General features: G+C 42.8%; 1 protein-coding gene across 7 annotated transcripts in view; it reads right to left on the bottom strand.

Annotated features, from left to right (window-relative positions):
• DACH1 (dachshund family transcription factor 1) overlaps nucleotides 1-4,859 on the bottom strand; it is a 356,409-nt gene extending 351,550 nt beyond the window's left edge. For 6 of the 7 annotated variants that reach the window (XM_032679746.1, XM_032679744.1, XM_032679748.1 and 3 more), the window contains exon 1: nucleotides 3,533-4,269. In XM_032679746.1, coding sequence (XP_032535637.1) covers nucleotides 3,533-4,269 — 737 coding nt within the window. Of the gene's footprint in view, nucleotides 1-3,532 lie in introns of all 7 variants that reach the window. The other variant, XM_032679742.1, reaches the window with a different exon arrangement.
• Between the last annotated feature and the right edge of the window lie 19,941 nt (nucleotides 4,860-24,800).

Below are 24,800 nucleotides of genomic sequence, written 5' to 3'. Positions count from 1 at the left end.
GAAGAAAGCACACGCTTTCAGCCTTTACTCATGTGGGCACGATCCAAAGCCAGCCTAAGTCTATGGGAAAACTCCACGAAGGGACCCAGCATGGCAAAATTCCACAAGTGCTCAAAACACAAGAGACCGGAAACAATCTGGGATCAATAGCTTCCAGGTCATTAATCCTAGGCAGGTGACATCCAGTGCAGAGTTTGTTCCTCTCTTTCACCCACACAGTCAAGAAACATGACCCGATTGGCATCTAGTAGCTTTAAATATTTTCCATGTTTTGCCTTTATCCTTCCCCTATTTGTTTGGCATATGGCTTTCTAGCATCCCATTAATGTCAAACCATTTAATCGGAATTTAAGCTAAATGCACAGTTTGCTATTTCCTGGATTTCTGTTTGGCGGCCAGTGCTTTTTATGAGGAAAATAAAAGCAAAGGTCAGTACGACCAGAAAAGAAAAGTCATCTTCCATAACGGAAGCTTATTTTTCCAGTGAACTGATACACAAGCCTAATTTAGAAAAAGGTCCTTTAGTATCATGTTATTATTAGTAGTATCACAAATAAACACAGAAACCAATTCACTTTACAGACCTACACATTAAGCATTCAATAGAAAATCCCTTGGTGTTTTATTGATTTTTGTTTTATTGATTTTTTTTAAATAGCAATATCACAGTTAAAATGTATCATTTTGCTGAAACATGTCTAAAACTTTTCCATCTCAAAATAAGTTATTACAAATTATTTCCACAGCAACTGGCAACTAACAATTCAATCCATTTAAAGAACAACAAAGTAATGGCTTTATTTGGATGCCTTTTTTGATTAAATAACATATTAACCTTGATGAAGCTTTCCAAAAACGGATTAGCATACTTGAGTGCATCAGCTGATTATGAGACAAATATAACACTGATAAGATGCTGGTTCGAAATTTTTGAATCTGATGAGTATAACAGTTTAGCCGCTAGGATGGAGTTGGCTCTTACAGTTTCCATCTCAACAGCAAAGTGTCCACCCAGGATACAAAAAGACATCACCCAACTAAAGTACGCAGTAACTGAGAGTCTGGAAAGGTCGCTTAAATCACTAAACTGCATAGATCAAAATATTCTGCATATTTACTGTAACGTCAGAAATAATTAAAAATCATTTGTAAGGAAAGAAGAATCAGAATGCAATGTCTTAGAGGGGAAATCCAGAAAGCAAATATAGATTTATCTTTCAATGACATCATCCATTTTGACAAAAACTCACTGACCCACTTTGCTTTAATCGTCTATACTGTAATAATACATTTCCTATACCTATTGTATATCATTTCCATTAATTTATTTGGTTAATGGACGTATAAATAAGTCTGCTACAATTACGCTTTTTAAGGGTCAAATCCTATTCACTTCTGAACCCACTACTGTAATTTCTACTACACTGGATGATAACACAGCAGACATCAGGAGCAGCTGAAACACAGCCGATTCTGTGCTGTTGACATAATCAAGCCATGTTACAACCAGGCTGCCAAACCCTTTTATAACCCTGCCAAGTCCAGGAATTGGTGTCCCCATACTGCCCCCACCAAGAAAAAAAGAGAGTTTCTCTATTTCTTAATTCTACATGTTCAAATTAAAATTCACACAGTATTACTGTGGCAAAGTAAAAGTTCCATGAGTTTATTTTAAGGACCACCTTGGAACTCTTGCAGAGTTGTTACAAGTTACAAGCCACACGCACACACACATCCCCCCCAAAAAAACCCAAACCAAAGATCGTCTAAGCGTAGCTATTAATATTCATGTTGATTCCACATGAAACAACAGCACAGTTACCCGAGCAGCTACAGTTATGTCAGCGCTTGGAAGTTATTCCAGGCTGTTTTGTCCTGGTGCCCTGAATATTCAGGAACTTCAACAATCCATCTAGCGACAGTCACCGCAGAGTAAGTGCTCTGCTTCGCCTGGCTCAATGCTAATGACTCTCAGGCACCCTCCGCTGAATCGGGAAGGGGGGGAGGAGGAGATGTCACACCCCCCGCCATCGGGGACGGGACGGGACGGGCAGGAGCACGGCATCGCGTGGGGTTAATTCCCCGCGTGTTGGCTACTGCTGCACCTTGAAATCTTACAATAGGAAAGTGAAACGAGCCCGGTCTGTTTGTTTGCGTATACTGAAAATAGCACCGGGACTTTGTCCACGACGTCCTCCGTGGGAAGTTCCCGAGGCCCCTCCAGCGCGGCAGAGCCAGAGCCCCCCGCCCCCGCCCGAGGCAGGGCGAGCCCCCGGGAACTGGAGCCGCTTCCGACCGCTCTGATCTCGGGGTCACGGCAGTTATGCGATCCCTTCTCCTTATCGAGGAGATTCAGCCCTGTAACCTAGATTGAGAGATAACAGCCCTACGCTTTCGCCCTCCGTTGCAAGCAAAGGCGGCTGCTGTTGCATCAGGAATTTCCTCTTTTGCCAGCTCCTTCTCGCCCCTCCGACACCCCTCTCCGGCTGTGGCAAGTTTGGGGCTCACCTCCCCTCCGCGGTTCCCCCCCGGCCCGCGGGGTGCGCGGGTGCCCCCGCACCGCCCGCCGCGCTGCACCCCGCCCCCGGAGCCGTTCCCGCCACCGCGCCCGCGTTACTCTGCGCGGCGGCAGGATCCAGCCTGGCCAAACCCCTGCCGCGCTCCCGCTGCCCCCGTCGCCTCCTCCCCGGCTGGCGGGGACCGGGAGCTGCTCGCACCTGCTCCTCGGGGACCGACACCATCACCCCACCCCCACCCCCCCGCCGAGGGAGCAGCCCAGCCCGGCCGCCTGGCACCTCTCCCCACTACCCCACAGCAAAGCCGCCGCCCCCTCCTCCTCCTCCTCCTCCTCCTCCTCCTCGCTGTCTTCCCGCCCTCCCTCCACCTCCCCCGTTCGCCATGTGGCAACTGCCCCACAGCCTTATACAAAAAGTGCACGTGCCCCCTCGGATGTGTGACAGCAGCTGATGGCCAAGTGGCCTCCACCGCCCCGGACCGGGCCCGAAGCCCGGGAGGCAGCTACGCACCCCATCCCAGTTAACGCGACACCCGAGTGTCTGTGTCGCCGTCCCCCCGCTCCCCGCCCACTCCCGTGCACCCTTCGGGCGGTTTTTTCCCAGGGCTGCCCGCTTTAAAGATACATCCAGGGATAGCTTGAGCAGCGGGGTCGCTCAGAAAGCACTTTTTGGCCCTGCTGCTCCCTCCCCACCCCCGCCGGCCCTCCGCTCCCGCGATGCGCTGCCCCCGGCACGCCTCGGACGGGGGAGAGAAGAGGACAATGACAGGGCAACACTTGCAGGGCGCAGCGGGAGGGGGGCACAAACCCCCCTTCTCCTTCCCCTCACTCCCTCCGTCCCACCAAGAAGCAGCGCCGCCGGATGCGGAGAAGGCCGGCCGGGCGCGGGGGCAGCGCGGGAGGCGGCAGCGGGGAGCGGCGCAGCGCCCGCCCGGACCGCACCGCGCGGGGGTGGGACGGGGGCGGCGGCGGGGGGGGGGGACCCGGCGGGGCGCGCGTGTGCCTTGCGGCTCTTACCTGGCGTTGGTGCAGTCGTTGTAGAGGGTCTCGAAATCCTTCCTGGAGATGAGTTTGCAGCGGTTGACCCCGGGCTGGATGGCCCCCAGCCCCCTCAGGATGCGGACCTGCTCCACGTTGCAGACCACGGGCGTGATCTCCAGCCGCTTCAGCTTGGTGTAGACCGTATGCAAGCCCCCCACCAAGTGCTTCAGGAAGAGGTCGAAAGCCTGGGGCAGGCAGATGAGCTCGCAGCCCTCCACGGTGAAGGAGGCCACTTTGGCCCCCCTCAGATCCACCATCTTGCACTCGTTATTCTGGGGGGTGTTCTCCACCGGGGATGGGGTCGAGTACACGGGCTTGCCGGGCAGGCTGCCGGCCGCGCTGGCCGCGCTGGCATTGGGAGTGGAGGTGCCGCCGCTGCCGCCACCGCTGCTGCTGCCGCCGCCGCCGCCGGTGCCCAGGCTGGGGCTGCCGCCGCCGCTGCCGCCGCCGCTGCCGTTACCGCCGCCGCCGCTGGTGGTGGAGGTGACTGTGGCTGCCGCCGCTGCCGCCGCTGCGATGGGCTCCGGCCGGAATAGGTTTGTCCCCGAAGCGGCCGGCGGGGGAGCGATGGACGGAGACGGAGAGGAGGTGGCCGCCGACGAGGTGGCCGACGAGGAGGTGGTGGTGGTGGTGGTGCAGGCGGCAGAAGTTGAGACCGGAGGCTGAGGGGGGACCAGCTGGGTCGGAGGGATCAAAGCAGCCGGTACGGCCATGGTCACATATACGGCGGAGGGGGCTGGGGGAGGGGGAAAAGTTCCCACACACGCACGCAGGGGAAAGGGGAAAAATTAAAAAAAAAAATGTATAAAAAAAAAAAAAGGAGGAAAGGAGAGAAGGGAGGAGGGGGGAGAAGAAGGGGGGGATAACCCCGGATCAGGTGCTGCGGCGAGCGAGAGAGCAGGGGGCAGAGTGAAAGAGAGAACGCACAAAGTGTCCCGCAAGTGGGGACGGAGGAGGAGGAGGAGGAGGAGAAGTCCGCTCCGGGCGGCGGGGCTGGGGCCGAGGGGAGGGGGAGGGCAGTTTCTTTTTGTGGTCCTTGCTCTAGCACCACGTTAAAGACGAAGGTGAAAAGGAGGAGGTTTGAAGGACTTCGGTTCTCTCTGGCAAGTACATTGATCAAAGATTGAGAGGGGAATGACAGAGAGAAAATGAGCTGGGAAGTGCTGGCTGCTGCCGCCGCCGCCGCTCGCTCGCTGGACGAGTTGTTGTTGTCACACGGTGCGGAGGGGAGGAGCTCCGGCAACTTGAAATACCCTTTGAAGCAGCAAAAGGCTCACTCAGTAGTATTAACCCAAATTATCCAACCAGGAACCCGGAGCAGGAAAACAGGGAGAGAGACGGAGAGAAGTCTCTCTCTCTCCCCCCCCCTCCTTCAGGAACCGTTAGATTACATGTTTCATATTTCACCCCACCAGAGATGAGATGTAATTTTCCCAGCCCCTTTCAACAGCCGCTTGTCAACACAGTTTGTGGAGAAACACGAGCGTCTCCAGCGTTCCCCCAAAGCCAGGCGGGAGCGGGGGAGCCGAGGCGCGGGGCGGGCGCTGGGCACCGCACACCTTGCCGGGGCAGCCAAAAGCAGAAAACTCCGGACGGGTCTGTTGCTCTTGCTGCTGTTCTTGCTCTCTCGGGACCACAGACGCTCCTCCCGGCGGCGTGGGAGTTGCTGCCGAGGGTCCCCTTTGTTGCGCGGGCGGCGGCGGCGGCTGCGCGGGGCGCGCACGGGCAGCCCCAGGCGGCAGCATCCGCAGAGGACTTTCCTGCGGCGGCCCTGGATCGGAGGGGACAGGGCACCACGGGTCAGGCCGCCGAGACGGGCTGCGGCGGCACACAAGTAACTTAGGAGACGGGAAAACGGGCGGCCCTGGGAAAGACGGCAGCCCGCGCAGGTACCGCCGCGCAACAGGTGTCGGCGGCGCGCAGACCCCGCGCAGCGGCGGCCGAGCCCCTCCGCGCCAGGTAGCGCGCAAAGTCAGCGCGACGCCTGCCCGCGCATGCGCGGTGGGTCGGGTGGCAGGCGGCGCGCCCGGCGTGGCGCGGTACCTGGCCGGGGTCGGGATGGGGCTGGAAAGAGGTTCGGCAGCTGACGCCGTCGGGAAAAGCTGGGGCTTTCTCTCCTGCGTGTCTTCAGGGCACTTCGCACTCTTAAAGGGGTAAAGAAATGGCCATTGGTACAGATGGGGGTGTGCAAAATCGGGAGTCGGTGCGTACTTAGTTCTTCCCGTTTAAAAAATACACCCTTAATTACACTGCTTAATTACATGCGATGCATGTATGTGCCCATAGCTTTTTTCTTCTTTTTCTTTATATGTACTATTACGTGAGACATGAGTCACGGGATGACACATCTGCAGAGTGGATAATCTCAGCTGTAGTACTTTGGTGCAGGGGAATTTCCGCAGTATCAGACATAAACTACTCTCACATGATCAGCTTGCTTATTGTACTTTAAATTCAATCTACGGGTGTAGATTTGTGTTCTAATGCCACTTAAGAGGTCCTTTACCAGTGAAATTTTAGCTATCCAGCACTAAAGTTTTAAAATTGCGAATAAATCCACGACAAAGCAGCCTTTTGTTTTGAAGTCTTGTGTGCCCATAATTGGACAGAACACTTCTTCGAGCCATTTTTAGGTGGGTTTTTTTCATAATGTTTGTCTCGAGGAGCTTATACAACTTGAATTCCAGTGGTGGGATCCCAGTGGTGGGATCTAGTGCTGCATAAAACTTGTAATTTCAAAATGTATGCACTGCATCTTTCTTTTTTTCAGTTGTAGAAAGCCAACTCTGTCCATGTTTTCTTTGCCTCTCCAGTCCTTTTGCATCTCACGTTCTTACACCTTGTGAAGATAGAATAGATCCTTAAGAATATCGGGACACAGCCAGACACGTGTGATATTGCCACTTGGAGATCTGAGTGAACTCTGAATTGGGAAACCCACCATTTCTTTTATTCTCTGCCTTTTCTACAATCTGATGCACACCAACCCTTCTGCTTTTCTACTTGCTATGTGTCCTCACAAATGTAAAATCCTCATGGTCCAAAGGAAAATGTTGTTTGAAAGCATTTGCTACCAGGGGTTTGGGTTAACCTTGATGATTTCAGTGCAACACTGGGATTAGAAACCTAGAAAGAAACAGATTTATGAAAAGGTCCAAGATCCCTCAAAGCTTCTGGCATGGTAAGTGTTTCTAATTATTATGAGGAGCATCTCGATGTATTTTAATTCGCACATGTAGTCAGTCGCACATGTAGTCACTCACATAAACCAACAAATCCTGAGGTCAGTCTTTGTAGACTTCTCTAGATTGCATTTCTCTCACTTGCTGACACTTTCACATAATGATATTGTTGGGTGTCTTCTTCTTCTCTCCCTGAGTTGATATCAGCAAAACTCAAATTACTATAACTGATATTTGAAAATTCTGCCTGTGTCAAGTGAAGACTTATGGTGCTGAAATCAATAAGACTGTTTAAAATTCAAAGACCTGCAAATCGTTCTGTTTGTCCTTTGATAGGGCCTGGGCTGATTAAAATGCGACCAAGAAAGCCTAATTGCTGCACTAATTAAGAAGTCTCTAATTTCTTTCCTGGAATATTGTTTGAAGCGGGGTTTCTGTTCTGCTCATATAAGTGTTCAGGGCAGATATTTTCTCTGTTTCTCTCTCTCTTCTTTTTTCTTTTTACCATTTTGGTATATTAAAATGTTAGTTAAAGCAGTAAGATGTATTGACAGTGATTGTAATTTATTGCTCTAAAAAAAGACTGATATGGTGTTCACTATTTTATTAAATTACAATTTTGAGGGCAGCTGTAAAGGGTAAAATGCAATTAGAAAACCGACTGTAGCTGTTGCATTTTAAGGAATCTGAATACTTGACTGACAGGAGATAGGATAGTACATCAGCTCCCTCCCCCATTCTCAGTTATTATTGATAATTAAATATTTAAATTCATTCAGAAAAAAACTAGAAAAGTATTTATCTTCTGAATGTGTGTGAAGGAATGGACTGGGGGGAGGGGATGCGTACAGAAGATAGGCACCTGGTAAGGATGAATAGTGTATTATCATGTTAAGTTCATCCACATTTTTTTCTGCATTTCTTTGGAATTTATTTTCCTGAGAAATACCTTTGTGTCTTGTATTATATCTTCTCCTTGTCTAGTGACCTATTTTGTTCACTGTTTCTGAATAGAAGAAACAAGATGATTTCACAAAGCTTTCCATGTGATCAATAGAGTAGGGTTTTGGGTTTAATCATTCTGCATTATAATTCTGGAAAACGACTGCCGAGCAGAAGATGCTAAGAAAGGAACAAGTACTGGCAAAGAGAAGGTAAGTTCTGCTTTGTTCTTAATCTCAGGTCTCGAGCAGCAATCCCCCTTTGAGGTGCTATCTGTTCTTCAGAGGGAAGACTGAGAAAGAGGGAGGGACCTCATACCGAATCCCCCCTGCATCGCTCAGGAAAATAGACTCATAGAAATGTAAGTGTGTGAATAGGGATCCTTTTTTTGCTTCTCTTCCACCAAGATATTTACTAAACATTGAAAACACCATGAATACAGTTGAGATTGATGTGAAATGTTGTACCAGTAGTAAGAAACTGGATACCGCAGTGCTGTTTTTCTAATTGTTACCTTGTAGTCAAAGTAGCACAAGACTTTGTCCAATATAAATACAAACTGGATTCCTTTCAGTGACAGGACAAGTAGATAACATGCTTAATAGATACAAAGGGAGATTTGCCATTCCAGGCACGACATCACGCTAATTATGTTTACTCTAATTGAAAGCAAGGTTTTTGGGAACCTGAAATTACTCATAGGATATTTTTAATAACTGAATAATAATAAAGTGCAGCAAACGTTGATCACAAACCTTTTGGTCTTTCAAAAATATATTGGGAAATTAAATGAAAAGTGGAGTTTGGTACAAACAATGCCCCAGGGCAAAAAAACAACTAACACTAGATTTTCCAGTCCAGCCATAACACAAATCAATTTGAGCACACTTCTATGGCCAGACTGCCAGATTGTTATGACTGCTAATTCACTCAATCAAACAGTACATTAGTACACCCGGCACAAACAGCTTCAACAATAGCATACACTTCGGAACAGTCCACCATATATCACAAAAAATCCAGAATACATGGCAAGATTGCTTTCACGTTCTGTTTACTGCAATTTATATTTATGTATGGTGCCTGCTTAACCAAAAAAAAAAAAAGGTGGTGGAAGAATGAAAGTGAAGAAACTTCTGGAGCCATTAAAATAACTTTTAAAGTCTTTAAAAACGAGAATCTGGGAGCAAAATACCACTTGCGTTGATGATTTAATGTGAACCTCTCAGACGGAGAACTGAAAGCAGTGACTGTGCATCCCCAGCGCAGGGCTGGATGGGGAATTGCTGCCGTCTTGGTCGCTCGCACACGCCCTGCCTACCCCGGCACTTCAGCGCTAGGGCATCCTTTGCCGGCTTTAATCCCTCGAGTCGGGGAGCCCTCCTGGCTCCCGGGGTACTCACCGCCTGAGTACAAGGGCAGGATTTAACTCCGGGGAGTATCCCTCAATTCCTCCCTCGTCCCCACGGGCAATGGGTGTTATCTCAGGGGATGCTAACTGATGCTCTGACCAAGGGCACGCTGTACTGGGAGATGCAAAAAACCGACGGCTTGGGATCCCTCTCATCCTTTCCCTCCCTCCTCCCCTGCAGCCGACACACACACAAACACACGTACCCACACTCCCACCCACACCCACGCACAAGCGCATATATGCAAATTCCAAAAAAACAAACGCCAATTAAGCTACTTGCTTGTTTACAGGGTTTTTTTCCCTTAAGTCGCTGTTCTGACTTCAGGAAAGACGTTTCGAAGTCAGTAACTAAAACAACCCTTTAAGCCTCTCGGTAGCATTGCTGCTACCCGAGCCACATGGTGAAACGGGTCTGGTCGTGTTCCCTTCCCGGGTTGGCTCGGGATGGATGGATGGGTGGATGGAGCAGTGGCTGGGCACTGTCTGCTGACATTCACCTGACAACTAACAACCAAGAGGGAGAGCTGCAGCGCGAGGAGGAAATGATAACCAACTTCCCTGCGTGAATTAAATGAGGGCTGGGATAGACGGGTGATGTTTGAGTTAGACTCGGGCTCTCATTAGGGGTCCTCAGTCCAACGTGTTAATTCACCTACCAACAGGTAGGGAAAGTCGCTCGGAGCAATAATTATGAAGTACAAAGCCCGTGCCGCTAAATTGTGTTAAAGCGTTGATCTAATCTGAGCTGCCCTTTCCCGTGCCTTCCCCCCTTCACAGAATTAGTTCACTCAGCCGCTCCATCCCTCCTCGCTCCCAGCCCAGGCTACTCGGAACACTGGGAGCCGGCCCGAAGTTCAGTGCTTCTGGCTCTCCAAATGCGCATCCCGGTCCCTGTCGGTGCTGGGGGACCGCTCTTCCTGCTCCACACCCGGGAGCCGTGGGGAGAGGCGGAATCCTCCTCCCTCCTTCCGTCCGTCCCTCCCTCCCGCGGCCCCGCCGAGCCCCCGGTGCCGCCGCCCGCCGGGCGCTGAGAGGGGCGGCGGATCGGCTGCCGCTCCAGCACTGATTGCTTTCCTTATAAAAATAATAATCGTAACAACAAAAAAATGCGCATTGCCTTCTTTATAATTTATTTATTTTAAATATCTGAACTGACAGCCTGAGAAACGCAGCCTTTTCCTCCTCGTGTCACTTAAGTGAATGAAAAACGTTGGGATAGGGGGCTTACCTTTTTTATTCCCATATTTCAAAAAAGCAGATAAACATTTTTAATTATTCTTGCGGCGGGGAGGGGGAAGGGGGGGCGGGGAGGGAGGAAGGATTTTTAAAAGTCCGAGCCCCTGCTTGAAAAGTTTCAGCACAGAGTGGAATTTTATAGCAAGTTATAAACTCTGAGTAAGAGGGGGATGTTATAAATGGAAGTGCTGACACAACCTTAACTATAGCGTGTAAACGGCTATGCTATAATATCCATTAAGCAGAAAGAAAAATAAGATGGCTGATCAATAATTTATACAAAGAGTACCAACTGCAGACATAATAACTGTAATGTTTGCAAAGCAATCTCTCGCTCTCCAGGCTTAACAGTAAACTAGCGGGGCTGTTAATTTCCAACTCCTACAGGTAAGAATACAAACAAATTACTTAAACTTGTATTTTGGTCGGTATTTTGCTCGATGTTTTTCATGCCCTGGTAGGATAAAATACAGTTTAATTACGATGCAACTTGGACTGATTGAGAAGACTCCCCTCTCTCCCTTTCCTCCTGCCCGCCCGCCTGCTTCTCCGAGAGGACCTTTCTTGGGCAAAGCTCCGCCCGAGAGAGAGGAACAGGTTGCTTGGACGGACGTTGTAAACGGGTCGACTTTTGGGTCACTGTAGTTCTTCGGAGAGTTATTCATACAAGGAAACAAAATGAAGCCATTTAACTTCAAAAGAAAGTTACAAGGTTTTCCAGTGCCACGAACTGAAACACAATACCCCCACCGGCCCGATAAGCATCAGCTGTCCGAGGACAATGCACTGGCGCTTTCCATGCATCAGGCTACCGGGAAAAAAAATCTGCTTTAAGGAAAACCAACGTGTCTTCCACTATCATAAGCAGAGAGTCGGCGAGCAACTGATCTCTTCATTTGCATGGGAGCATTATCTCCCATTTTTGTCTTCTGTGTTTAGGTAGCAAAACAGAGGAACAAAGTCTGAAAGTTGCTAAGTAGACTCCGATAACGTGTCGAGGTATTTTTTTGCATGTCTCTTGCAATAGTACCAAAAAGATTCCTTGCTAAATAACAAGAGAGAAACGTGTCAGTGGAGGAGACTTTTTAAAAATTCCCCCCGACCCCAGCCTAGACAAAATAAAGTTATGTTGCCAACCACACCAAAAGAAGCTCAAATTTAAAGTGGCATGCACAGCACTTCAACAGCTTTCAGCTGTGCTTCTTGGAGACATCACGGGTATTTTGTGTAGTAAAAACACAGTAGCAAAGGGAGCGACACCTTATTTCGGAGCCCTCAGCCGTGACGCGAGGGGCTGCTCTATGGGGTGCTACTCAAAAAAAAAAAAAAAAAAAAAAAATTTGCTTGCTTGCTTGCCAGCGACCTCTCCCAGCTCAGCTCCAGCAAAGCAATGAAACATAAATGACAACGGCCTGTAAACTGCACACACAGACGGAGTCTTTTCTATTGAAGCAATAGTTCCCCCCGCCCGGCTGCCCCAGTGCCCGGCTGGATGCAATATGGAATATCGGTGCTTAGAAAAATCGAGCGGAAAGTGCAGCGCCCACTAGTGCCCGTGCGTGGGAGGCAGCGCTTCCCTCCGCGCCCTTCCGCGCCCTCCGCACCCCGCGGCCGTCCCCGGGGAGAAACGTCCTTTCGGGGGAAGGAACTGCGAGCAGAACTGGGGAATGTGATGTGGACAGAAGAGGATTTAAGCCCACCTGCGACGAAGTGGGGATTTGTTTCTTCACTGCCTGAGTGCAAGCTCAGAAAAAGCAGAAATGAAAAGTTGTCTCTCCCCTGCTGCTCCCCAGCCACTGCCCCCATCTGTCTGAGGTGATGTGTAAATGGGGTGAGTGTTTCATAGGCGGCATATTCACACTCGACAGGACTTGGAGAGGCTACCTGGCTATAAAGCCTAGATTGGAAACACGAACAACACCAGAAACATTTCTGAGCTCTGTACACTGACACTTGGAAACTATGGAAGATCTGTGAGATATTTCCATTAGGCCCCTTTTTCTTCTCGGGTGTTTGGGGATTGTGTTTTGGGGGATTTGTTTATTTGTTTGCATACATCGGAGATTGTTAATGGGCAGCATTTAGATTTTCTTCGAAACTGTCTAATCTCCATCATTTGGAGATGAAAATGAACTTTGCAAGGAAGGCAACAAACACCCCTCTTGTCTGGATAGAAGACACCAAGTACATAAGTTCAAAATACACTTTCACAGTGGCAGTTAATGTCTCCTGTATTTGCTTATTGTTTGCTGTGCATTGGGATACAGGATAATGTTCCCAGTTGGATCCAAGCACTTACAACGGTGTCCAGCATAATCCATGCAGGGTTCCCAAAGCTCTAAGAGGCAGCTTTGGATTATATCACACGCAGTGGGGCAAAAGTAGGTGGCAATGGACTAGTCCTGTCTGTTTCTAACTCTGTCTTTAAAAGCTTTCAGTAAATCATTGGTTCACATCATGTCTTAAGATACTGAGACCTTGTTTAGCCGAGAAGGAAAACTGCAAATATGTTCTGAAGTACCTTGGGTTTAACGTCTAAAGTCATCCGAGGATGATGAAAAACAGTCTGTTCTCTGCCTCTTTTTGACAGTCACATCTTTTCCTTTACTGTTGCTGTGCATTCTACTTATTGATAAGAACGAAAATATACACCTAAATAGTTCTCTATGCCAAAAATTTGTTATAAACCCATAAATAAGGAAGGCACTGAATACCCAACTAGTTGAAAATAATTTGCGGAAAGTCCTAATTTTCTCTATTTTCTCATTTCAAAAAAAGAAAAAAAAAGGCACTGATTTTAAAGCAGGATAACGCTTGGCATAGATATAAAACATTTAAAAAAAGTTTCTGTGTCTTTATGGTAGGTATAATGGGATAGTAGGGCCAAAATAAGCTCCCTTGACACATTGATTATGGATAATGGCAAAAGACTTTTATTAAGACTATTTGTTTGAATTTTTAAATAGCATAACTTCTGTGTTGTTTGTTCATCTTCAGTGCTCAGTGATTTACATACAACTGAAATTTATTAGTCCCAATACTGGACTTTAGGTTTATGTATTTGAGTGCTTATACAAATTAAATTCTTGGAATATTTATTCAATAAAAATAGACCTACGAAGATAGCAATTCCTCAGTACATCCTTAGCTTTATGTACAGCTGTAGTTCTATAAGTAGGTACTTAACACTGGAAAGCAAGAAGCTAAGTCACGAAAGAATAAAAAAAAGGAAATCACATTTTGTCCTTATACTTTGAAAAGAAAAGGAAATTTTGAGGGAAAAGCAGTGAATATATTTGAGTAAGAAACAAATTTAAGACAATCATAAAAATATAAAAGGAGATGAATTACAGTAATTAAATTTTATCCATACAAAATACTTTTTATTCAAAGTATATACTAGCAAGTTGGTTTTATTAAAACTTGTTCTTCTAAACACGTGAGTATGAACTTTAGATGTGAACTTCAAAACAAGAAAAATGAACTACCACCATCTAATGTGCTTTAATCTAGATGATTAGAAAGAGTTTTAATATTTGTGCTTTTGCTTAATTACACCCTTCAATCTGACAATGAGTCTCAGGCAATTGAGGATTATTCTGTTTTCACATGTGAAGAGGGATAGGGCAACTTAGATCCACAAAAAACTTCAGGTCCCATGCTCATACTACCAATTGTCTTATGACTTAGTAGGTGCCAAAATCCCTTAGTGCATAATTCACCAAGTGTGTAGGTTTCCTTTGTGGGACGTACAGATGGAAGCACAAATTTCAGAGTCGATATTTTTTTTTGAAGAGAGAGTCCATACCTAAACACAGTCTTTGCTTGGGTTCACTGCATTTGCACAAACGGGCCTTCAAGGAAGGTTAAGCTGAAATGAGGCTTCTGCGTCCATATTTACACTCTGTGGTACAGCTAATAACCAGTTGGGCAGGTCACTTCCAGGGTAGGAAAACAGTTTTAATGCATGCATCTTCTATTGTTCCCACAGGACAAGAGAACTAAGCCATGCTTCCTACATGCCAGCAATGAACATGAGCAATCAAATATGAAGTCCACAATAGTTAAGGTTTCTCTAGTTCTTCCTTGGAAAATTTAGGCCAGTTGACCATTACATTATTACCAGGAAGAAGATCTCCAAGTAGACTCTCTTACTTCTCGAGGAAAATGTGTCACATTGCTGAGAAAAGATTTTAAGGGCTGTGTTCAACCACACTTGCTGTTGGGCTGTACAGTGTTTTCACTGTTAATGTCATGGAGTACCCTATGCTGATAATAAAGAACTTTTGTTCTCTGCTAAATTTGTCCTGTTTTGAAAGTGGAGCTCCTAAGTAGCTTAGATACTTCTAAAATGTTCTTCTGTGGCTTTTACTTTCTGTTATAATCTATCTACAACCATAAAGCTATACTCGAAACTAACATTTTCTTAACAGCACCAAGTCTTATTTTTTTACTCTCAAGCTGAAACAATTACAAGGAAAATAATGCCTATAGCAGTACATATAACCAAGAAAATGTTTTCTTGAGTGTTTTGTTTCCTGCTTAGAACTCAGCACACAGTTTACAAGCAAGGGCTGATAGCTGAATTTGTTTAAATACAGTGATACATAATGGCTGCAGTAAACACAGTTTTGGAGGCTAGGTTTATGCTAGCAAATTACACTTGCCTAGGAATGTTCTTATGCAATAAAGCCAGCTAGCACATATGCCTATTTGTAAACTTCTCCTGTTCAAAAGAGGGTAGTGGCAGCAGCCTGCCAGTTGGGAAGGGTCTCTGGGATTTGCAACCTCCCTCTCCCTCAAACTGAATTGGGTTTTAGGATGCATAGAGTATGCCAAGGGCTATTCAAACAGTTTTACAGTGTAGGCCATCATGTTCCAGTACCTGGGAATATTCTTGGCATTGTGTAATTTACTAGTGCAAATGTAGCTTCAACTGTTTTATATTGCAATAACTGTCTGAAAATATATATTCATATTGGACATTTTTATAGGTACAAGCTCTTGATTTTTCAATCTTTACGTGGCAACATTTCTGTTGATTTCTAGAAATGAAATCTTAAAATAAAAATTTCCTTCATTAGTGAGGAATCCAGCCTCAGCCTATAATCAGAAAAGAAAAAGGAAGTAAAATTATAGTACAGGAGTAGCTTGCTAAAATGCTCCCTGAAAGAGTTTTCCAATGGCATTAATGTATGAATACAGGGACTGCTTAATTAATTTAGCAGCCTGGACTAGAGATTCAGGTTTTTGTGTTTGCATGCTTTTGTGCTGGGTATTTGAAGCTGAAAATGTAAACATGAATGCATTTTCTATAAAAGTCTTCTAGAAAAATGTTAGGGAAGGCAGGGCACATTCCTTTCTGGGTTTTATGTTAGATTCTTTATGCTCAACATCGGTCCCAGAAACCAGCCTGGATACGTTGGAGTCTTCTTGCAACAGGTTGCCTGATGTTGAATTTATAAGGCTATTTGTAACTTTTATTGATAGGAACACTGTAAAAAGGCATTATGCAAAGGGAGCAATGCATTTATTTGTGTGTTTTCCCCCAGTTAATATGAACTAACGTTGTACTGGCCTATCTGGGAGTCACATAAATGGGATGTCTTGTACTTCTTTTCGCAGATGTAGCTTGTTTTGAATAGTCAGACATAGATGAAATGACAGAGGAAGAATTATTCTTTAGAATTTTCACTTTATCATTTACAAATCAATGACTTTGCATCTGTCTTAACATATTAGTGAAGTGGCCTGTAAAGGAAGACGATGTTACAGATTGAGCTGAAAAACAATATTGAACAGAAAAGTGTTGCTAGTTTTATTCAGAACCAGCAGATACTATGAATGATATACCTGACAGTTCAAACACACCAAAAAATCAGGAAGAAAATTACTTTTTGGCTCAGTCTTTCTGAGCCAACTGGTATTTTTCCCAAATAAGAATTTCGGGGTCAGTTTTGATAATCTAATTTACAAAGGAGAATAAAATCTTACTTTCTTCCACTTGAACAGCTTTCAGATAGCAATTACTAATTGGAAGTGTGTTAGAAAGATTTATTTGGGAAATAGTTGACTTTGTTTCTACAGCTTGTTTTCCCACAGACAATGTTTTTAGTACTCATCTCAGAAACATTTTTTAATGACAAAACCCTTAATTATTAATGGAAAGAAAAAAAAACCCCAAAACCTACGCTCTTTAGTTCATCTCAGTACTCATTGGCCTCTCATATAAATTCTAACTATTTCCAGTTCATCACCTCCCTTCCTGGGCGGAGACTATAATAATGCAGAAAGAAACATTGTTATTTCTTGCTGCTGAGTTTTAGCACAAAACTTGGTTAATTAAAAAGTCTAGGCAAACAGGTCCTTGTGTCTGTGAGAAGTCTGAGCTCTCTTTAAGGCTTAGTTATTTCCCTGATAACCACCGATTATCTCTTTTGCAGAAGTAATTCCAATAAGGCAAAGGTGCCCTCTGTAGGGGACGGGCTGTAAATGACGAGGGAGCTGGTGTTTGATATTTACAGAAAGCTACAGAAGAGAGTAACTTCTTAGCAGTCTGGTTCTCCGAGAGGCACTAGAGACTAAATATTATGTACAAATGAAGCAGCGCAAAAAATAACAGAAATTCCCGCTTTAAAATACAGTAAAAAACAATACTCTCAACTGTGGAAAACAACTAACAGTTTTGTAATAAGCTGCCCCAATGCTAAATGTGTAGTGCAGTGAAAACTGAGTTGCAGAAAACTCTAGAATAAAAGGAAATATGAATTTCAGTCAAAAGAACTTTATAGAAACAATAGAATTCAGAAAGCAACACGCTTAAAAAGTCTCTGTAGCACGTACTCCTAAAAAGTTTACTACAAAGCAGATTCATTAACCATCCCAGGTGGCTAGCATATTGCTTGCTAAGAAATTGCCTTTGTTAGCATACCCAGAGACACAGCTTAACTGGTTTGCAGAATCTCTAGTGGCTATTTGCAATTATTTGGGGAATTCTTTCCTCAATTTATAATGGCAGCTAATGCCAGCCCAGAGTAGTTGTAGTTCATTACTCATTATTGATTATTTTTTAGGGCTCACTTTTATAATTCATAAGAATGACCTGCAGTTCTTGTTATCTTGATTTTATTTCTCTCTGTCTCCTTTTCTTTTTATGTTTTGAGGTTTTTTTTTAATTTATATTTATACATACATGTATAAACCTGCATTATTATGTAATGAACTGTAACATGGAGTGGGCAAGACCCTTCAGAGTTATGATTTATCCTCCTTTTGACTTTACTGGAAAGTCAAAGAAGATGCAGAAAGGCATTCTAGTAGTTAATAAGTTAGACTGAACCATAGTTTAGAAAGTGAAGACCAGTGTTGTAAATGTGCAGTCTATGTTATATAGAGACTCTAAATACATAATCTGCTTCTAAACATGACTGTAAAGAGAAGGGTGGTTTTCGGTCACTTGTGGAAGAGTTAAGGATAATAAGTTTTAAAACCTGTGGATTGAAAATGGTGTTTGAGATTTTTTTTCTGGTCTATATCCTTAATAAGTGTCCATTTTCCTAGTTTATAACAACTCTGACTGCCTTTGAGAACCAGGTTTGAAGGAAAGGGAGAATGTACGCTTATGACACTGCCTTTCCTAATCATAGTCTCTGGTCAAAGAGAGCTTGTTCCTTTCTTTACTCACTGTTGGAAATACTTGTGTGAGAGATATATCACATATTTGAACCACGTAAAGATCAGATTAATGTTATCTTTTGTTTTAATTAATATCTGAAACAGTAAGCTTTTTTCCTTCAGCCCATCAAATAGCATTGAACCTCCCAGTCTCATTTTAAGAGAAGTAATTTCACTACACTACTTTTTGATCTTCAGGGCATGCTTCCAAGTCTATTTACATAAATAAATGTTCAGGGGATGACTGAGATTATGGAGCTTCGTGGACCTTTGACGTGCCCTCTTCACATCCTGTTGCTTACCCTGTGAATCAGATCTGACACATAGCAGGGTATGTGTACCTTCTCTCACAGCCAAAATTAATGCATCCTAGAGGACAAAAGTGTGGATCCTAACTCAATGGGGAAATGCTTGTAGAAATCACCATACTATGTGAATGCCCTTCACAGGTATAAATGACTTTTTTTTCCCCTGACATAAAGCCTGTTTACACTCTGGAGTAAACACTCTTACCTTGCTTAATTCTTGCATCTTTAATAGAAGTCCATGTTCATATTTGAATGTATATCCTGAAATCTGAAAGTTACCTCACAGTAGGTCTCTTAAAAGTCTATCTTGGTACTATCCAACCCTTCAGCTAAACAAAGGACAAATATCCAAGGCTATTTTTCCTTTTACTAGACATCTTGACTGTGTCTAAACATGCAAGATGGATCCTTCTACTTTATTTTATTGAACCTTACTGGCCCTCTTATAAGACTGTATTTGCAATTGCAAAGGTATTATTGTATTTTTTGGATGATATGTTATATATTTAATTCTGGAAAAGCAATGTTTTTCACCATTATATTACTTTGAGTTTTTTCCCTATAATTTTACTTCTTTTAGATTTTTCTTTCCAACTAGAGACTGACAGTTTCTCAGAGTTATTTCATGGCAGCTGGTTCCAGACAGTATTCACACAACCTATCTCTAGATGGTTTATGTGTCAGTGATAGGAGTCTGGTCTCCTTATACCGACAACAAAGACAAGTATTCATGTTCAGCGCAGAGATTCAGAAAACTTAAACTATAATTTCTTATTTTCTGATGTCTTTGTCCTCTTTTCTTTTTTTTTTTTTTTTTCCCCTTTCCTTTTTTTCTTTCTTCCCATAAGCCAAATTTGGGTTATTTCCCATTGCTGTAATTGGCTTGACCCTTTCTTTCCACTTTAAGAACATAGAAATTGTAAAAGCAGAGTGGCATTGTGCAAAGTCTAAATATCTGTTTGGGGTTTTTTTAATCTTTCATTTGTACAGTTTTCCTAATTTTACTCAACTGTCCACAGCTTTGATACCACTAACCCCAGCACTATTCCTGAATGGCTGTCAACTGTCTTTGGGTTCTGTTGTCTAACATTATATTCCTTGGCCCCAGTCCTGAAAAATTTATACACTAGAGTAATTTTACGCATGAGAGCAGGCCCATTGACTATTGATGCATAATGTTATTCTGAAGTGCATGCATTTTCAGGGCTTGGATAATTGTTTTGATTTTGTTGCAAAGTATTTGTAACGGGATTCTTTTACCCAGTTCTAGATTTTTCTTTTATTGTCTCTGTAAATGGCCACAAGTTTTGTACAGTCACATGGACTTGGACATTGATTTGGTGGTTTTAATGATTAAATCTACTCTTCATTTCCTATTCATGATGATGATGATGCCCACAAACATATTTTGTGTTTTGGTGAGCTGAATATATTACAGCTTCCTAAGTATACATACAAGGGCTGGGATTTTTTTAATTTTGTGCTGCAGATGGGTGAATCAACAGTTGTTGATTCTCATAGCCCATTCCCATCCCATAACCCATCCCCATTATAACGAATTAGCTATTAGGTCGAACTTTGAAGACTTTTATCACAACATCCATAACTAACCATATAAATGTGCCTGTGACATATTTATTAATTTAAAGGAATTTCAGCTTTTTGTTAATTTACTGCATCCCTTCTGGTTACGTCCCTACTGGCATATTTTCTTGCTTGACTAGCTAGATCAAGAGTATGTAGCCCAACAAATATTACAGAGCAATTACTGTAAAATTATTTATCTGTCTCTATGCCCATCTTTTTATTACTGCAATCCCTACAAGTAACCAAACCTCTTTCTTGATCCTTTTTCTAATTTAAACAAAACTTATCAAACTGTATAAGGGCCTAACTCCCTGGCTGCTATGAATCTCCGGGCTTCTCCTGAGCAAACAAAGCAATATCACTTTTTACCAGCTGAGAAACAGGTTAAATAAGTATGAAAGCCAGATTACTACTCTCTCTCTCATGTTCAATATTGATTTCAACCTGTTTTCCTTTTGCATTTGTTAAATACTATGCATTCACTTCATATCCATAATAGAGTGTTCCTGCTTAAATTGTAATCCTCTTTAAACCTAAGTATTTCTTTTTGGCCACTGTTTTTACTCTTTGAAGGATGTCCTGTCAATATCATCCTTATGCAGGTCTCAGTAATATATGGTATTCCCTTCAGAATCTTTCCCCAGTTTTGTTCATTTCCTGCCAAAGGCTCAACAGTTTGAGAGTAAGCAGTATACTTACCCAGACGAAACATGATCAGTGCTCTAGGTGGTAAAGTCTACTTCGTGTAAGCTTTCTTGTGCAGTTTATGCTACCTCTGAGATTTTTTATCAGTTTTATTTTTCTTAGATGTTTAAGACCTGTACAGTGAAACCGAAAAAAAGAGATTTTTTTTCTCAAATTTACACTCAGCTTCACTTGCAGTGTCACAGAGTGACTAAACACTGATGCCTAGTACATTTGTTCATAAGCTCATTTTAAAGTATCTGACTAGCTTTAATAATTTCTGTGCTGGATAAGAGCCTTTAAGCAGCATAATGCCAGAACTATTTCAGATTCTCAAGTGTATTGTTTCAGAGTATTCTTAGCACTCTATTTTGAGTTGTAGCCACCAGACTTTTGCAGTGGTATTGAGCACACAGAGAAATCATTGAAGTCAAAGTGATGAATATTTGGTAATAGAAAACAGTAATCCTATTTCAGGTTATATAGATATGGTCTCAGAATGTTGATTTATTAGATACAAACAGATTGGATCTGAACAGGGTCTTATCTACCTTTTTGATGCATTTCTCAGAAAGCAATAGAAATTATGTAGTTACTGAACTTTCATTTTGTAATGCAATTTGATATTTGTGTTATATCATTTAAATACTATAGGCATTGTTTGAGTTTTTTGAGTTATAAAAATTAAATAGAACTATATTTTTTTGTAACTTCGTGGAGATAAAGAAAAGTCTTCTCCTCATGAGAAACTGGTAGAGTTTGCTGACTGGGTCAGGGCTTTCATACTTCTGGTCCTCCCACTCATATTTCTAGGGTCAAGATAGGTCACTATTTCATTTAATGAGAAATAACTTGTTAGTTGGGTGTTACTCTTTCTCTGATATTTTTGCCTACCAGCATGTTACCTTTTGTCATAAGAGTTAAAGTAAGGTTGATTTTGGTTTAGCTGATATTTTTTGGCTCAAGATCTTTTTTACTAGTTTTTGGGGTTTTGTTTTGTAGATAGTATTGACTTTTTTTGGAAGTACAGTTGACTCATCCTGGGGACAAAGAGTACAGTTTAAGGGAAAAACAGTTGACCTACTCTTTTATTTATCAGAGTTTGTCTGCTTTTGTAAGTTGTGTATATTTACTGATGTGTTGTATCGCACTGGAAATTATTTTTACTATGATGAAGAGCAGTACAAGTTGTCTCCAGTTGCTGATGTCAGTGAGGTCACTGTTTCACAATATCCTACTCATATTTCATTATTTTTGTTATTCAGAAAGGCTTTTCCTCTCTGCCTTCCTAGATTTCATTAAGTCCATTTATCAGTTTCATCAGGGAGAAGAATCAAATATTTCTAGTGTTTCTGCTGTGATTTTATGTCGTGATGCTTTTTTATTTGTCAGCTTCTTGTTTGTAACTTATCCTGAAATCCTGACAGGGTAGGATTAGTTGTGTGGTTTCGAATATTATATATAAAACTGTACCTGAGAGAAGGAGATTATTCCTTTTAAAGAATCTCTCCATCTCTTCTGTTTCAGCAATGAGAATTTTCCTCCTTTTCATTTGATTGTCCCATTTTAAGCATTGCTTGCTCAAAAATACCGAATGGTTTTACAGTATATCATGGCATGCCATGTATTCCTTAGCTCTTTAGCTGCTATTTTATCATTGAGGCACCACATTTCCATCCTCGCTGCGAGTATACTGATACCCAGTTGTGACAGCTGAACTGAATCACATTGCGCCTGTGCCCTTCCCTTTTGTCTTTCATTAGAGCTTTCTTTGTATGATACACTAGTGTCAATCTATTCTTAAGGTCAGGTTGAAATTCCTTATACTGCCCTTTTGTTTTCAGTTTTGCACTGTTGATCTTTGTCACTTCCTAATCAGAGGGTATCTTTCTTTGTTTTATTTTTAGTTCGACAGAGAAATAGTTGCAGCCACCACTGACCCCTGCTGCCTGGCATGCTTTTGCATCATAGCCACAAGACCTGTCTTCAGATGATGCAGTTGTGGTCAAATTTTTCTTTTCCTCTCTGAAAAATTTGACAGTTTTTTCTCTGAAAATTTGTTTCTTCCATTGTAATTCAATATTGAAGTCATCCATCCCCAAGAAATGAACTATATTCTAGTATTCTGTCAGTAACAGCTTGGAAGAAGCTGCAAAATTATCTTTGCCTTCAGTGTTCTTTTCCTTTGCTGGAACATAACTTTGTTTAGCATTATGGTTTGGAATCTGACATATGTGGCACGCTGCTCTATAGGTTTCCTAATACTTAGTGGCGTTTTTGTCGTCTGTTGTAATAAATACTACTTCTCTTATTTTCTCATCATCCCTGCTCTGTTCATTGGTGAAATGTTTATTCTTTTGTTCCAATTACTTAGTGCGTCTACTGTAAAATGCATTTCCTGTAGTCACTGTTGGTGTCCAGACTACTAGAATACAGCGGTTTATATCTAATCTTCTTAATTTCAGTCCCATCTAGAAGAAACTGGCCACATCCTCACTAAACAGTATTTGATCATGGGTCTCCTCTGAGCCTCATGTATTTTCCCCTTTAACCCCCACATATAATTTTTAATTTTTAGGGATGTATATAAGTTAAAAAAGGCATTAAGAAATGTGAGAATTATGCTGCAAATCATGAGTTATCTGAAACTGAAGATGTGTTGGGTACCCTAAGCACAACATGGAAGAATGTGGCAGTCTTTTAGAGTGCAAAGCTCTTTAAAAGAATGACAGAAGACACATCAAAACAGATGCAGACTCATCACTGGTATGTACTGGAAATCATTACTGGAGCAGTCCCGAGAACTACAGTCCCGAAACTACTACAGGAATTTTGTTTTGGAGGGAAGTGGTCAATTGGCTAACAGGCAAACGCCCATTCAGCTGCCTGATTATTCCCTCCATTCACTGGGATGGAGGTGGGAAGACAATAGTAAGAACAGAAATGATAAAGCTCATGGGTCAAGATAAAGGTAGGAAGATCTCTAACCAATTACAATCATGGGAAAAAGAGACCTGACCCGGGAAAATTAACTTATTTTGTTGCCAATTGAAATAATCTTTTAAGAAAAGTAACCATTAATTTGGGTAGCGGGAAACAAGATAGACATTAACACAACACCTTTCCTACTCCCTTTCCCAAGCTCAGCTTCACTTCCCAAGAAACCAGGGGCAATGATCAATACATAACAGTTATTCTCTGCTGCTCCTTCTTCCTCACACTTGGCTTATGTTGGAAGGGACCTTAAAGATCCTCTAGTTCTAATCCCACTGCCATAGGCAGGGACACCTTCCACTAGACCAGGTTGCTCAGAGCCCTGTCCAACCTGGCCTTAGAAAGGCCAGGACAGATAAACCACAGTGTTTAAAATTACACTATGCATTTGCATTCAAGTTACTGCTGTGCTCTTGTGTACACAGTTACCTACAGATAGATGCTTATATTTAAGTGTTGTCCTCTCAGACTGCATCCTACCATTGCAGACAGGAAGAGATGTTAGAAAACCTTTCAAAATGGCTTTCAAGTGTTATTTCCATGCCACCTCCAAATTTTCAAGGCAGCAGGTCAGCCACCAATCCCAGCTGTCTCTGTTGATTCATTAATGGCAGTAACAACAGTGATTGCTATACAGAACTATGAAGAGTTTTTTGCTGAAGAAACTCTATAGCTGTTTCACATTAATATGGAAGTTAATGTTAAAAATTTATATGCTTAGCTAAAACCTGCTATGACTTTTTACCTTTATTATTATAATTTTTACATAGCAACAAGCACACTACACAGTACATGAAGGGTTTAAGTGTTTTCTCATAGAGTAACTTTTAGAGTATAATTGATTCTAAAGAAACAAACAATTTGGAAGTATATATAATACAGCTTTTAAGCACTTGATTGTATAAAAAAATCCATTTCACATTATATGACCTCATTTTGAAACTCAATAGCTAAAGAAAGTACGTTATGAATTTCCAATACAAGAGAAATTGTAGTTTACGATCCATGGTGTGTGAGATGTGTACTTGCATTTTAACTATAGTGTTATATATTTGTATAATTTTAAATGCAAAGGTCTTATCATTGCTTTGGTCTTGTATTTTAGTGACTAGAATCACAAAACCTCTACAGTTATAAATTAGGTAGTGTTCCGCCTCTGACACAAGTTGATATTTAACTACTGTATGCTGGGCTTAAGCATGGGAAAAATATTTCAAGAATTT

Source organism: Chiroxiphia lanceolata, chromosome 2 (genome assembly GCF_009829145.1).
Source record: "Chiroxiphia lanceolata isolate bChiLan1 chromosome 2, bChiLan1.pri, whole genome shotgun sequence".
Classification (NCBI taxonomy): Eukaryota; Metazoa; Chordata; class Aves; order Passeriformes; family Pipridae; genus Chiroxiphia; species Chiroxiphia lanceolata.
This window is presented reverse-complemented; position numbering and strand designations above follow the sequence as displayed.